Source organism: Suncus etruscus, chromosome 1, assembly GCF_024139225.1.
Source record: "Suncus etruscus isolate mSunEtr1 chromosome 1, mSunEtr1.pri.cur, whole genome shotgun sequence".
NCBI lineage: Eukaryota > Metazoa > Chordata > Mammalia > Eulipotyphla > Soricidae > Suncus > Suncus etruscus.
In genome coordinates, this window is record NC_064848.1 from 154,174,074 (window position 1) to 154,189,955 (window position 15,882).

General features: G+C 39.2%; 2 protein-coding genes across 2 annotated transcripts in view; one reads left to right on the forward strand and one right to left on the reverse strand.

Annotated features, from left to right (window-relative positions):
- RABEP1 (rabaptin, RAB GTPase binding effector protein 1) overlaps window positions 1-7,142 on the forward strand; it is a 111,343-nt gene extending 104,201 nt beyond the window's left edge. Inside the window, exons 16-18 of the mRNA XM_049774319.1 lie at window positions 3,220-3,318; window positions 5,516-5,632; window positions 6,570-7,142. Coding sequence (XP_049630276.1) covers window positions 3,220-3,318; window positions 5,516-5,632; window positions 6,570-6,671 — 318 coding nt within the window. The 3' untranslated portion in view covers window positions 6,672-7,142. The remainder of the gene's footprint in view (window positions 1-3,219; window positions 3,319-5,515; window positions 5,633-6,569) is intronic.
- Window positions 7,143-9,895: 2,753 nt separating this feature from the next.
- The window catches only part of NUP88 (nucleoporin 88), a 47,758-nt gene continuing 41,771 nt past the window's right edge, over window positions 9,896-15,882 (reverse strand). Inside the window, exons 11-17 of the mRNA XM_049774406.1 lie at window positions 13,638-13,796; window positions 13,100-13,225; window positions 12,944-13,009; window positions 12,740-12,820; window positions 12,359-12,485; window positions 11,360-11,478; window positions 9,896-10,064 (exon numbers count right to left, since the gene is read on the reverse strand). Of these exons, the coding sequence (XP_049630363.1) occupies window positions 10,001-10,064; window positions 11,360-11,478; window positions 12,359-12,485; window positions 12,740-12,820; window positions 12,944-13,009; window positions 13,100-13,225; window positions 13,638-13,796 (742 nt within the window). The 3' untranslated portion in view covers window positions 9,896-10,000. The remainder of the gene's footprint in view (window positions 10,065-11,359; window positions 11,479-12,358; window positions 12,486-12,739; window positions 12,821-12,943; window positions 13,010-13,099; window positions 13,226-13,637; window positions 13,797-15,882) is intronic.

Below are 15,882 nucleotides of genomic sequence, written 5' to 3' on the forward strand. Positions count from 1 at the left end.
CACGGGGGACCACATGGGATGCCGGGATTCGAACCGATGACCTTCTGCATGAAAGGTAAACACCTTACCTCCATGCTATCTCTCTGGCCCCAAACTCGAACTTCTTTTTTTTTTTTCTTTTTGGTTTTTGGGCCACACCCGTTTGACGCTCAGGGGTTACCCCTGGCTATGTGCTCAGAAATCGCCCCTGGCTTGGGGGGACCATATGGGACGCCGGGGGATCGAACCGCGGTCCGTTCCTTGGCTAGCGCTTGTAAGGCAGACACCTTACCTCTAGCGCCACCTTCCCGGCCCCGAACTTGAACTTCTTAACTAGTCTTTTCTATTAAATATAAGTATAGTGAGGTATTTACTATTAAGAGGATAAAAGTTTTTCTTAGGATAATAACTTCTCAAGCTACCAGTATATATTTCTTTATCCTTCAGTAGCCAGGGGACCATAGAGATGGTATAGCTGCTACAGTTCCCAGAGCCAGGATTAAGCCCTAAGCTGAATATAGCCTGTAAATCAGGCTATAAATAAATGTAAATTGTATACACATATATAAAATGCTTCTACTGCCTAGTCTCCCTGTCACCCTTCTACCTACAATCATCTGGCTTCAGTCTCTACTGCTTTACTATCAAGATTGCCTTGACAGAAATTGCTAGCAATGCTATGCTCCATTCTTTCCAGTCACTTTGCCACTTCAGTTCTTCTACCCTACATTCTAACTTTATTTTTCCTCAAAAACTTATCTTCCAGTTAGTTTTCATAATGAAGTCATGATAAGCTTAAAAATCATAAATGAATGAGCTAGAGAAATAGTACAAGGGTAGGGTGCTTGCCTTGTATGTGGCTGACAAAGTTTAATGCCCAGCATCCCATATACCATGATCCCTGAGCATAGAATCATGAGTAACCCATGAGCATTTCTAGGTGTGGCCCCAAAACCAAAAAAATTTTACAAATAATGAAGTCACATCCTAATTAAAAACATTCATTGGCCCGGAGAGATAGCACAGCGGTATTTGCCTTGCAAGCAGCCGATCCAGGACCAAAGGTGGTTGGTTCGAATCCCGGTGTCCCATATGGTCCCCCGTGCCTGCCAGGAGCTATTTCTGAGCAGATAGCCAGGAGTAACCCCTGAGCACCACCGGGTGAGGCCCAAAAAAAAAAAAAAAAAAAATCATTGGTTCTCTTTATACCCCAACTCAAATTTTTATTTCTTTTCTTATTTTAATTATTTGCTTTTTCATCCTACTCAGTTGTGGTTAGGGATCCATGATCCCAGGGCTTCCACATGTAAAACATGCACTCTTAACAATTTGAACCATCTCATCAGCTTCACACACTCACTGGAGCACAGTCAGTGTTAGCTTCCAAAGCCTTAGCATACCACACTGTAGGGTAAGCAGAATCACCAATTCCTATACTCATTTTTTTTCTCTTTGAGTTTTAGATCACAACAACTGACAGTTCTCTAGTTTGTTTTGTTTGGTTTTTTGGTTTCTGGCCATACCCAGTGACATTCAGGGGTTACTCCTGGCTATTGGCTCAGAAATTCCTCCTGGCTTGGGGGACCATATGGGACACCAGGGAATCGAACTGAGGTCCATCCTAGGTTAGTGCATGCAAGGCACTACCACTTGAACCACTGCTCCAGCCCCAGTTCTCTAGTTTTTTATGCTGTGATATGGCTCAAATAACCATGAAGTTCCATATAGTCTGGGTGACAGGGAGACCAGGCATTAGAGGCATTTATATTTATATTAATTTATTTATGTTTTATATTAATATAAATTATATATATATATAATTTGTGTGTGTGCACGCATGCACGTGCATTTTCTTTCCTGATTTACAGGGTATATTCAGTTTAGTGTTTAATCCTGGCTCTGTTCTCAGGGGACCATATGGGGTTGGTGGAGATAGAATTCCAGCATCCCATATGGTCCCTTGAGCCCACCAGAAGAGATTCCTAAGTGCAGAACCAGGAGTAACCTCTATGTATCACCGGATGTGGGTCAAAAACAACATAGGTAGACTACATGCAAGGCAGACACTTTACCTACTGGACTATCACTCTGGCCTCTCAACTCATTTATTATGCATGCTATTCACTCTTTTGAAGGTACCTGCCTTTCTCGTCCTAATCACCTTTTTCCTTACTCTTAAAATTGAGGGCTTGTGGGGCCGGAGAGATAGCATGGAGGTAAGGCGTTTGCCTTTCATGCAGGAGGTCATCAGTTCGAATCCCGGCGCCCCATATGGTCCCCTGTGCCTGCCAGGAGCAATTTCTGAGCCTGGAGCCAGGAATAACCCCTGAGCACTGCCAGGTGTGACCCAAAAACCAAAAAAAAAAAAAAAAAAGAAAAAAAAATTGAGGGCTTGTACACACCAATCCTAGCATTGCTTAGGGGTTCTCCTGGCAGTGCTTGTGGGGGACCATATGGGATGCTGGAAATCAAACTCAGGTCAGTAGTGTGCAAGGCAAGCATCCTATCCACTGTACTATTGATCCTTCCCCTCCCTTACCCTTAACATTTTTTTTATTTTGGGGGGGGCACATCCAGTGATGCTCAGGGGTTACTCCTGGCTCTGTACTCAGAAATCTCTCCTGGCAGGCTTGGGGAACCATATAGGGTGCCAGGAACTGAACCTGTATCCATCTGGGTCAGCTGAGTACAAAGCAAACACACTACCATTGTGTGTGCTATCTCTCCGGCCCCACACTTAACATTTTTTATCTTTATTATAAAATACATTCTCCCCAAATAAGTCTTTCTCAACATACCAACAGGATTAAACATTTTTTCTCCATGTTTACCTGCCATTATTTATATGCCTTCCCTGATTTCTTGATCCCAGATATTAAAACATAGTAGAAACTGAAGTATTTCATGTAAGAGGGGCTGGAGAGATAGCATGGAGGTAGGGCATTTGCCTTGCATGCTGAAGGACAGTGGTTTGAATCCTGGCATCCCATATGGTCCCCTGAGCCTGCCAGAAGTTGCCCCTGAGCTCTGCCGGGTATGATGCAAAAAACAAAAGAAACAGAAAAAGTATTTCATGAAGGAGAAAGTATAGGTCATGATGAATAAATATATCAAAAGAGATCTAAAGGTGGGAATATACAAGCATTACCTGTGTTCAAGGCATTGAGTTTGAGTATAATTTTTTAGATTATAGTCTTCTCTAGGTAGTTTCATTATAGTTTTTCCTTCTTAATTTCACAGTTGGAAGTCACATTAATAGAGAAGTCTCAACAGCTTGAGAACCTTCAGGAGATGAAAATTACTTTGGAAGAACAGCTAAAGAAAGAAACTGCTTCTAAGGTAACACACACACACACACACACACACACACACACACACACACACACACACACACACACACACACACACACACACACACGGAGGGATTGAACCGGAAGAACAGCTAAAGAAAGAAACTGCTTCTAAGGTAACACACACACACACACACACACACACACACACACACACACACACACGGAGGGATTGAACCCAGGTGGCAAGCACCCTAGGAGTAACCCCTGAGCAATGTGGGTGTGACCCAACACACACACACACACACACACACACACACACACACACACACACACACACACACACACACACACACACACACACGGAGGGATTGAACCCAGGTGGCAAGCACCCTAACCAATGTACTGTGGCTGCAGGTAATATTTTTGTTGTTGATTTACTGTATATACTCAAGTATAAGCCAGTTCCCCCCCCTTTGACCCTAAAAACTGGGAAAATTTAGTGACTTGATTATAAGCCAAGGTGGAAAATGCAGGAGTCACTGGTAAATTTCAAAAATAAAAATATATACCCAAAGCAATTAGAATAATTGAGGAAATAGTAGGTTGAATGTTTTTAATATTAATTGCTAAAGAAAAATTATAAACTAGCAACAATAACTTTAAAACTTCAAATAAAGTGCTTAACATGCAATCAAGCTAAATCACAAAGGTTAAAATCCTTCAAAACTAGATTCCTACTCCTCCTCAATTGTATGTCCAAACAGAGCTTCAGCTGTATCTGATGTGAGGGTATCAGACATTGTCATCATCACTTAGTTGGCAGATATCATCATCATTGCTGTCAGTCCCATACAAAGCGCAGAATATTGTGGGTTAAATAGTTCAGTAGCATACAGTTTAGTTCAGCTGCCTACCTCTTCAGGTCAGCCACGACTTGTGGACTAAGCTGAAGCACCCCTCCCCCCTCCAGCAGATGGGAGAAGACGACTGGAGACTACATGTATTTGATTCAGTGCATGAGCACCAAATCAAATAGCCTGTATGACCCGAGTATAATTGGAAAACTCGGCTTATACTTCTTGAGTATATACGTTAATTAAAAAGCCTAAGAATGGGGATCTTGCCTTTTAAAAATATATTTTAAATATATTTTAAAGTTGGCACATCTTGCTATTTACAGGTATCAATTGATCTCAAATTGAGACAAATTTGCACACATTGACAGCTCTACAGACCTTTGTTAGGCCAGTAAATATGTTAGGCATTGAGCTAAAAGGTTATGAGCTGGGACAGAAGGATGGTGATTCGAATCCCGGCATCCCATATGATCCCCCTTGCCTGCCAGGGGCGATTTCTGAGCGTAGAGCCAGGAGTAACCCCTGAGCGCTGCCGGATGTGACCCAAAAACCTGAAAAAATTATAAAAAAATAAATAAAAAGGGCATGAGCTAAACTTGGCACTGCGCATAGCTGGAAGCTAGGCTTTAAAAGGAGTCATTAATTTGATTAGTCTGTATTTGTTGCTTGAATTTTGTTTAATCCAATTAGAATAAAATGGTGTATGAGACAAATTGGCAGGGAAATTTCCTATAGCTGTGTAGTCGATCCTTTTAAGTGTAAAAATACTGAAATGGTATACAGTATAACTGTTTTTAGAAATGGGCTGGGGCAGTAGTAGAGCAGGTAGGGTTCTTGCCTTTCATGAGGCTGACCTGGGTTTGATCCCTGGCATCCTGTATGGACCCTATTGCACTACCAATAAATAGTTCCCGTGTGAAGAACCAGGAATAACTCCTGAGCATCACCGGTTCTGACACCATCAACCCCCCAAAAAAGGCAAAGGAAAACAAACAAACAAACAAACAAACATAGCCCTGCTGATTTTTCTTTATTGAGAATTTTCCTGGTAGATGCTTTTCTCAGGAAAGTTGTGATTAGCAGAGGAAACAACAAAACAATGTTTTATGATTTATTACTGTCACCAGATTGCTGGAGGTGAGGATGTTGGGCAGAGGAGGAGGTACATCATCACTCATTATTTTATTCTGGCTTTCACACTAAATTCCATCTTGTTCTTAGAAGAGATAGTTTAGGATTTGCATCCTTTAGCTATGAAGGAGAATGAATAGTCTTTAGAAATATTAAGTACATATACTTTGATGCTTGGTATTTGAATATCTTTATTTCCTAAGTGGTTCTAACCCAGGGCTCTTTGACATTCTCATTCCAAACTTACATTTTCAGGTTACTGTTGAACAACTAATGTTTGAAGAGAAAAACAAAGCCCAGAGATTACAGACAGAACTAGATGTCAGTGAACAAGTCCAGAGAGACTTTGTTAAGCTTTCTCAAACCCTTCAGGTGAGCTATTTGGGGAACCTCCCAAAGCATTTGGGGCTTTTTAGAGGGTCTTTGTACTTAGGCAAAATTCAAAATCCCTAACATGACCACTGAACAGTAGCTTGAAGTTTAGAGACTATGATTACTTCTTTTTTGGCCCCATATATCTGGCTGTTCAATTTAAAGGTTCCTACTTCAGACCCCTTTCCTTTCCGTTTAAGCCTGTTTTTGCTTCTTTTGAGTATTAACTACTTGGCATACCAAGTAGACCATTCTCAACCAGGCCTGTTCTTAAATAAATGCCTCACTTTTTATTTAAAAAACAAGACTTGTTTCTTGACCACATATGGTTTCTGTTAAGAAGCTTTATTTCATTACTCTCCTTGTTTCTTTTTAAGACCTAACTTGTTTGTCCTTTCCAATTACCTTCCCTTGGTCCCCAAGTTGTGTGTTTTTCTCCCAGATTCCCATACTGTCATAGTGTTTGACAAATACAGCAACATTTTTTTGGGTTTGTTCTTGGGTCACACCCAGCAGGACTCAGGCAGAGGTTACTCCTCCTGGCTCTACACTCAGAAATCGCTCCTGACAGGCTTGGGGACCATATGGGATGCTGGGATTCGAACCACCATCCTGCATGCAAGGCAAACGCCCTACCTCCATGCTATCTCTCCGGCCCTACAGCAACATTTATTATATTGTGCTAAGACTCCCTTGCAAATTCACCGGGGATTCTCAGGAATTTTCTCATTTCATTCATGTTCATAGTTCCAGTACTTTATACTAATAAGGTCTACTACAAAATCTTTGGGAAATTGCTTTTGAATTATACTTGCCATCTCCTTTCTTTGAAATGACTATTTGATGTTAATCTGTTCCATCTCTGCTAAACTAATCAAAATAAATCAAGAATCGTAAGCAGAGTCCATCATCATTTAATCTTACTGTATTTTCCCAGGTGCAGTTAGAGAGGATCCGGCAAGCAGACTCCTTGGAAAGAATTCGGGCAATTCTTAATGATACCAAACTGACAGATATTAATCAACTCCCTGAAACATGACACCCTGATTGTAGTGCATTAGCCTGCACTTGGGATTTTTAACTCATCTTTAGAACAACATTAATTATTATTTAACTCTTAACTGAAGAAGTCACACACGTACAAGACTGAAGAAATGTTTATTTCTAGTTGGAGAAGACTGCAGGACAGGAAGGAACAGCAGTCAGGGAAATTTGCAACAAAATTACCAATTACCTTTGAAGATGAACAATTATAAGACTACGCTTGATTTCAGCTCATGTGATCTGATTTGAAGATGGATCAAATGCTGTTTCCTTGCCTGCTTTATTCAACATTTCCCTACCCTAAAGCAACATCTAATAGTGTTTGAACTTAAAACTTTTTGTTCATTGATATTGGAAGAGAAAATCTTTCAGTTGACTAGAGTTCCATCAATAACAGTATTCAGCTAGTGGAAATATAGTAGGCTGTATGAATATTTTATATTAAAATACGAAAGTCTGAGAGCAAGCCAATGGCTAGTGACTGTCTTTTCTAGCTCAGTGCTTTTTGCTTTTTTCCACAATTTTATCTTATGTTGGAAGCCCTTAAATGCTACTGAATCTTGTCTGAGACCAAGACATCCATAGACAAGCAATTTAAAAACTAAATTATGAGAATCTGAAATTTTGGGTGAGGCTTTTTGTATTGGAGTTAAAAGGAAAAGCACAAGAAACTTTGGAAGCACTTTTTTCAGCTACCTGGATTTATGGGCACCCAGGTACCGTGTTCGGCTAGTACCACCCACTCATTTGAAGTTGTCAGTTACTAGATCAGTGGAAAAAATAAACAAGTTTGTCTCTGATAACTTCTAATATAAATCCTGATTCTGCTTATTTCCAGCTCCAGTAATGAGTCTGAGTACTATTTCAAAATTGCCAAATATAAAATTGCTAAATAGGTTTGACCCGTACCCATTTATAATTTAGTCTTGGAGTTTAATAATTCTTTTTTTTTTAAGTAATTTATTTAAGTACCGTGGTTACAAAAATCTTCATAGTTGGGTTTTAGTCATCGAATGTACACCACCACCTTTCTTCACCAGTGTAAAGCAGTTGGTATATTCATCAGCTTGGAAATACGCTTTTGTCATTTCTGTGAGTGTAAGATTCCTGGTCCTCTGTGAAGAAAACTTTCAACTATTTGTTTTTGCCTTACGAGGTTTTGCAAAAAAGCACAATGACTGGATTCGCATTTAGTACCTGCTGCAGTACTAATAACCGGTGGAAAGCTGCACTGTAAGTCACATAGATGGTTCAAAGTAAAATTGTTGGTATCAAGTTCTTTGTGGTTGATTATAGCAGTATACTTGAAGGAACTTTGGGAATTAAGTAGATCAATTGGAAGAGCGCTCAAAATAGTTATTTTTATTTTGTAGAACAAATGTTAAGGACTACATAGCATCCCAGGGTTACTGTTGTAGTCTTGCATCATGATTAAGATCTTAAAATAACTGATTATGAAAATTAGCATGTGGCTTATTAGTATGCATGAGACATTTTAATGGTTTAAAGTCTCTTTGTGTTGTTTATTGGTTTAGATAAAGGAAACATCTTCTTTTGAATTACAGGGTATTGATCCAAAATACCATCAATTTAAATGATGTTAGCAGTGAGCTAGTAGTTAAGTAAAGCTAGTTACTTATCTCTCAAGCAAATTTGTTTCAGATTCTTAAAATTGGCTGTCAAGTCAGGGTATAATTCATAATCTTCATAAACAGAGAACTGGTCTGAGTAGATAATTTGCAGATGTTTTTCTCATATACAGATCAAAAAAATCAAGATTAAAGAACTATTACTACTCTTTCTTTGTGATAGATCCAAACTGATGAATGAACCAACTTGAGAAAATATTTCCTAGATAAAAATAAAGTCCATGTACAATAAGTAGGGCATGCCTTCCATGTAGCAAACCTGTGTTTGATCTTCTGCATCCCATTCCATATGGTCACCTGAGTACCACCAGGAATAATTCCTGAGTGCAGAGCTAGGATTAACTCCTGACTATCCTTGGATTTGCTTCCACCCCACCCCCAAGCCACCAAAATCCCAAATTAAAACTGGGTTTTGTTAATCATTAGTTTCTGTTAAGAACGGAACTGTTGTAATATTCTCCTGTTGCTTCAACTGGATTTTCGGTGTAAAAAAAAAAGATTTTGAGAAATGACTCAAAAGGTAAGCCTTCGAACTTCTAGAAAACGCTGGGTTTCATGAGCGTTTCTGTATACATGTTCTCATGCATGTCTAACTTCATTTACTTCTTACCTGTAATCTACCTAACCATGTTGCTTTTCATTGGTAGTTACTCAGCCACTTGTAGACAGGTTCATATTACCTTTCAGAATTCAATGCAGGTATGGCTCCATGGTAAAATGCATATCTTACATATATCTTTAGCACTGCAAGAAATAATTTTAAGGGGTAGAGAGGTTTGGACCCACACCTTGGTTCCAGGGATACACCTGGTTCTGTTCTCAGGAATGACCCATGGCAGTGATTGGGGAATAGTGGTCCTGGGATCAACCAGGATCAACCACATGCAAGGCAAGCAAGCACCTTACCTTTTATACTAAGCCCTTCTCTCTCTCCCCAATATTTTTAAAGCTACATAAAACTGATTTGAGTCACATACTGATACAAGTTATTTCTTTGAAGTCCTACCTGTACCCGGTACCCACTAAATTATACTTTAGAAACTAAGGATAGAGCTAAACTCAGCTCTGAAAGGTAAATATTGACGATTGAGTGAGCTAGACCTTGCAACTGTGGTTCTTGAACTCTGCTTCAAAGAAAATTTCAGATGTAACTCTTTAATTGTACTGAGGAGTGTCCTTAAGAAAGTGTTCGGATTAAAATAAGCTGCTGTCTAGTATTATTGTGTGGACTTTTCCTTTGAATTGTAGGGTTCTGTCCCTCTTCAGAATCAGGTACTGCTATTTTTAAGAGTTCATGGAGGTCAGGAAGTGTGCAGCTGTAAATCTCAAACTTTTTTTTGGGCGGGGGGTCACACCAAGCAGGCTTGAGGGTCCATGTGGGATGCCGAGAATCAAACCTGGGTCAGCCATGTACAAGGCAAATGCCCTACCACTGTGCTATCGCTCCGACCCCTCAAACTTTATTCATTGTAATCCTAAGCCTTTGCTCAATACTCCAGTGTGTAAATGAAAGCACCCATTGTATAATTATAAAACAAAGTATAAAGAATAATGAACCACCACACAAAACTTCATCCAAAATTCCTCTTTATAAATTAGATAATACTATATGTTTACAATATGAATTTAAGCTTTCATTTGTTAATTTCAACGATGTAAATAATTCCTCATGGTGTCAGAAGTTTACATGATTTCGGATGTCATTGATTTGTTTCACCATTTCTCTTATATGTTCACCCCTGTGAAAATGATAAAGTCGTTCACTTTTGAAAACAACAACCATTATAATTTTATTAAGATTTAAAATGATGTTGGAAATCTTAGAAATGCTTTGCTAAAATTAACTTAATGTCTCAGGTAGTATCGGTGCCTTACTACACAATTTGCAGTGGTGTAACTTTTTGGGAAAGAGAAAGGTTTTTTCCTAAATCCCCTAAAACTCAACACATACCAAAGGAAAGTGCTTTCTCATTTACAGCTTTTAGTTTTCCTGATCAGGAAAGTAACTACCATCTCTTTAGATACTTTATTTATCATGACAACTTGTTAACTTATTTTCCAGATTTCTACCTTTTCTTCATCACTATCACCACAGCTACAAAACACTTCGTCATCCCCTCTCTCTCTCTCTCTCTCTCTCTCTCTCTCTCTCTCTCTCTCTCTCTCTCTCTCTCTCTCTCTCTCTCTCTCTCTCTCTCTCTCTCTCTCACAACCATATTGCCACTCTTAAAATCATCATCGAATTGCATGTAAGGTCTCTCTCTCTCTCTCTCTCTCTCTCTCTCTCTCTCTCTCTCTCTCTCTCTCTCACACACACACACACAACCATATTGCCACTCTTAAAATCATCATCGAATTGCATGTAAGGTTCTGGTTTCAATCTTTGCACCAAAACCAAAAGATTCAAGAACTAATCTTTTTTTTTTGGGGGGGGGGCCACACCCGTTTGATGCTCAGGGGTTACTCCTGGCTAAGCACTCAGAAACTGCCCCTGGCTTGGGGGGACCCTAGGGGATGCGGGGGATAGAACCGCGGTCCTTCCTTGGCTAGCGCTTGCAAGGCAGACACCTTACCTCTAGCTCCACCTCACCGGCCCCTCAAGAACTAATCTTAAGGCAATCTTAAGGCAATCTTTCCGAAGTCTCTTAACAACAACAACAAAAAAGCTACCAATTCTCAAAGATAATCTTAATTCCTTATAATGACACATTCCTTAAATAATTACCTAGATTTCTTTCTCTTCCTTTGCTTAATATTTTATAAAGTTTATATATGTACTTTGTATATGGAAGTATTTTTTTTTGGTTGGGGACTATCTTAAGCACACAAAAAAAATCGTATTACAAAAAGTCATTTGATCCTCTCATATACTAATCTCTTTAAAGTTCTTACCTATCATATAGCTCCTTATTCCTGCTATTACATGACATACAAATATCAAGTTATCTTATATAGAAAAAGAACAGTTGATTTTTGGCTTACTGCAAAGGGAATAAGTAATAACTAATAACAGCTGACTGGCAGAATTACTTACTCCTCTTTCAGGATGGATTGAATACACTTTCTCTGGTAGGCACTGAGAGTGATGGTGGGTTTTTGAGGAGTCAGTACCTTCTCCATCTTTCGTTGTTGGTAGTCCTTTTTCATTGTAACCTTAAGTAACAAACAACATATAACTGCGCTATCTTTTGTGACATATTTTTGTTTGGGGGACTTTTTTTTTTTTTTGGTTTTTGGGCCACATCAGTGGCACTCAGGGGTTACTCCTGGCTTTGCTCAGAAATGGCTCCTGGCAGGCACAGGGGGACTGACCATATGGGATGCTGGGATTTGAACCACCATTGGTCCTGGGTTGGCCGCTTACAAGGCAAACGCCCTACTACTATGTACCTCTCGGGCCCCTTGGGGGACTTTTTTAATGTAATCTTATTGGATCACTGTGAATTAGTTACTCATGATTGAGCTTCAGTAATACAATGCTCCAATACCAATTCATCTTTACCAGTGACCACATCCCTCCATCAAAGTTTCTGTCCCACCCTTCTCTCAACTTTTATTTTCTCTCAGCTTTCTCTCCCTTTCAGAGTGACTACTTTCTTTTACCAATATCATATTGTACCTTTCCCTGACCTAAATCCCCTATCATAAACCCTTTTCTTACTGTAAGCCAGTTCTCTTTTGGGGGGAGGGGCTTGGGTCACACCCAGCAGCACTCAGGGGTTACTCCTGGCTCTATGCTCAAAATCAATCCTGGCAGGCTCAGGGGACCATATGGGATGTCAGAGGTCAAACCTGGGTCTTGTCAGCAGCCTGCAAGGCAAATGCCCTACCGCTGTGCTATCACTTCCTATCACCCTACCTATCTATGTCAGAAAATTATTTTCTATAGAAAAACTTAAAAAAAAAAAAAAAGGATCTGGTAGGGAATGTAGCTCAGTGGTACAGCTCCTGCAATATCAGACCTTGGGTTCTATTCCTCGCACTGAAAAAAGGAAATATCCACAGTACTGAATTTAGTCGGCTTGTATCTTACCTGTTTGATGGCATTCCCCAAATGTCGAAGTTGATCAGGTATCAGCTGTAATTCTTTCTTCATGTCCCTCTCACTATCAGAGAGAACTGGAAGCTGAGAGTGAAAGCTGTGAAGTACTTTCCTCATCCTAGAAAAAGCAAGCAACAGCTTAGTCTCTAGGGGAAATAAATTATAACTAAAGTGAATCCGTCTGTGGGGGAGGGCTCCACAGCATGCAACCACAACAAAAACTCCCCACTGTCTTCCCTAGTAACTGAGAGCAAAGGAAAAACAATTCAATTCTTGTGGGCACGCGCATGAATACTTTCTGTAGGTCCTTACCAGTGCCAGTATTATAGTCTTTAGTACTAGTAGTACCTGAGTAAGAAACAATCCACTGACCTGTTCATGATATCTTCTTGTTTTTCCTTGGCTTCCTCATATTTTTCAGCTAAGTCCTTAGCCGTTTTCTGTAGTTCTGCTCTATTGGCACAGAAAATAAGACTCTTGTGATCTACCTTGATAGTGAAGCTAACTAATGTGGTTCAGCATCTTAAAAACTGAGTGAACTACTGTTTTTTTTTTCCACCTAGTTTTGGTACTTACCTCTCCTTTTCACACTTATTGAGATCTTCTGATTGTGTTTCTTTTTGTTGCTGTAATAATTCAACCCTTCATGAGCAAAAGGAAAAAAATTAGCAAGGTCTAGGCTATTAAACAGTATCAGCCAGATTAATGGTATGAAAATAAAAGTCATCCTACCTCCGCTGAATTTCTTCTTTTGCCAGATTCTGTTTAAGAATGTACTGTTCTCTGAACACTTGGGTGGCTCTGCTGATGAGCTGAAGACATTCTTCAGGAGGAGGAGCCAGATCTTTTTCAGATGATCTTTTCGTAAAATAAATTTTGCTATTATGCTCTTTAGCTGAGTATAATTGTAAATACTATCACAATCACGTGCCTCTATCCATATTTTTTCTCTCCTTCAATATTCTGACTCAACATATTTCTCCCAACTCAACATAGTAAAAAGAAATTGAGAACAAATAATGAACAATATTTATGAAGGCAGAAAGGCGACCTGTTTTTCTCATTTGATTTTCATGGGGCTTATTTTTAATTCTACATTTCAGGATAATATCCAGGCTAACCCCAGCTCAAAAATCAGGTGTGACTCCTGATAGTCCTTGGAGGACTATGTTGTACCATGCATGAAGCATGTGCTATAAGCCCACTGATTTCTGAGCCCAGCAACCAGTTCTCAAAACCTATCTCTCTCCCCCCTCTACAAATCTCATACTTCAAAAATGCTGGATTTGCAGCACTACGTTCCAAAATACTTCTGATATGCTTTTCAAAGGAATCTGGTGTTTCAGTCAGAATACGGAGGGGAGACTGTGCCACTTCTCTATCTTCTCGTGTACAAAGCAAGGGAGGAGATACTGGATGAACAGTGCTTCTGTAAAATAAATGAAACCCACCATTTACTCTTACGATATATTGTACATAATGTATCTGATAATATAAGAAACTAGAAAATGTTACATTTAATTATTTGGGCTTATTGGGGCATATCAGGATATGCTGAAGACTTACGCCTGGCTCTCCATGGATTACTCCTAGCAGGGATTGGCAAACCTTAGGAGGTGCTAGGGATCAAAGCTTAATCACAAGCACACTATCTGCTATACAGACACTTCAGTCCTAAAATGTTACTTTTATAAACATAAAAGAATGCATCTGCACCTTGAAAAGATCACTTTTGTAGGAGTTTATCCCTTAATTCTACTATTCTATATCAATGCATTTTTAACTCACTAGGTTTCTTCTGAAAACAACCAAGGCAGCATAAAACTGTGAATCTTTTAAGAGCCATTGCTACAAAATAACTAGTTTGCTAGGCAGAGTTTAGATTTGATAAAATGCAACATCACTGCACACATACTTCACTGTATAAATGTCACTACCATATAATAGTCATACCCTAGGGTTTTGTTTTCAGTAACACAATTTTTTTAAAAAAGCTCCACATAACGACTGAGTGAAGACTGAGTGTTCCTTTTGTTTTTATTTTGGAGGTTTTTGTTTTGTTTTTGAGCCACACCGAGGATGCTCAGGGCTTACTTCAGGCTCTACACTTGGGTCATTCCTGGCAGGCTCAAGGACCTTATGAGTTGGCCATGTGACGTCAAGAGCTTTACCACACTCCTATATAGAATGATTTCTAAAAATTACATCCAGTTGATATTTGTAGAAAGAGCTTGAAGTTGCAAACTTCCACCAGCACAGTAAGTCTTGATTTGAATCCAATAATTCAAACCAAAGAGTTTGTTAGGCAATAATATGGGCAATTTTGCAGTATTTTGGGTATTTGACAAAAAAAGAAAGTAACTAGATTGGGGCCAGAGAGATCAAACAATGGGTATGGTGCTTGCCTTGCATACAGCTGACCCAGGTACAATTCCCAGCACATCATATGGTTCTCTGAGACCTGCCTAGAGTAAGCCCTGAACACTGTTGGGTGTGGCAGAAAAAATGAATATAAAAAGAAAGTATCTGAATATATTATATTTAGGAAGTATAATTTTTTACTTTGAGATTCCTATTTTTAGTTTGAAGTAAATAACTAGTTTCTACTTTACAAGAGGCATATTGGCTTTGTAGAAACATGCTGAAGAATTGGAGATGCACCCTTGCACATAGATAGATGATCATTACCAGGAATGATCCCTGAGCACAAAGTGCAGTCCGAAAACGAAAACTAAGCATGCTAAAATAAAAAAAATGCTGCATCAGATAAGAAGACCATGTACTTTGAATGACTTTGAGTTTTCTATTTAATCTTTCTGTAGTTTTCAGTCTCTTATAATATAAAATTGTATTTTTCTAAATAGCATTCCTTACAAAATTTCAAGGAGCATGAAAATTTCTCCATATTAATATAAACTGAAATCAGTGTCTGTAAGCTGTGAACTGATAATTAGGAGACTGCTGGAGGGTCAGAGGAGGGAAGAGTATATAATATTAAACAGTTGGTAGCTTATTCCTATTTCTGAACTTATACAATGCAGAAGAGTCTTCTAGAAGTACTAAGAAAACTGCCATATAATTTAATATAAGTGCTTTAAGGGGAATGGAACAATCAGTTTCAGAGCTTACATGTTTGTTTTGTTTTTTTTTTGTTTTGTTTTGTTTTTTTTTTGTTTTGTTTTTTTTTTTTTTTGGTTTTTGGGCCACACCCGGCAGTGCTCAGGGGTTCCTCCTGGCTGTCTGCTCAGAAATAGCTCCTGGCAAGCACAGGGGACCATGTGGAACACCGGGATTCGAACCAACCACCTTTGGTCCTGGATCGGCTGCTTGCAAGGCAAACGCCTCTGTGCTATCTCTCCAGGCCAGAGCTTACATGTTTTTGAAGCCCAATTTATGTTACTTGTGGCCTCAGTATTGTCTTTACCTCTCACCTCTCAAGTCCTATTCTAGAACATGGGATATGTAATACTAGACTTAGAAAGATGTTCTGATGATAGGAGAGAATACTATGGACT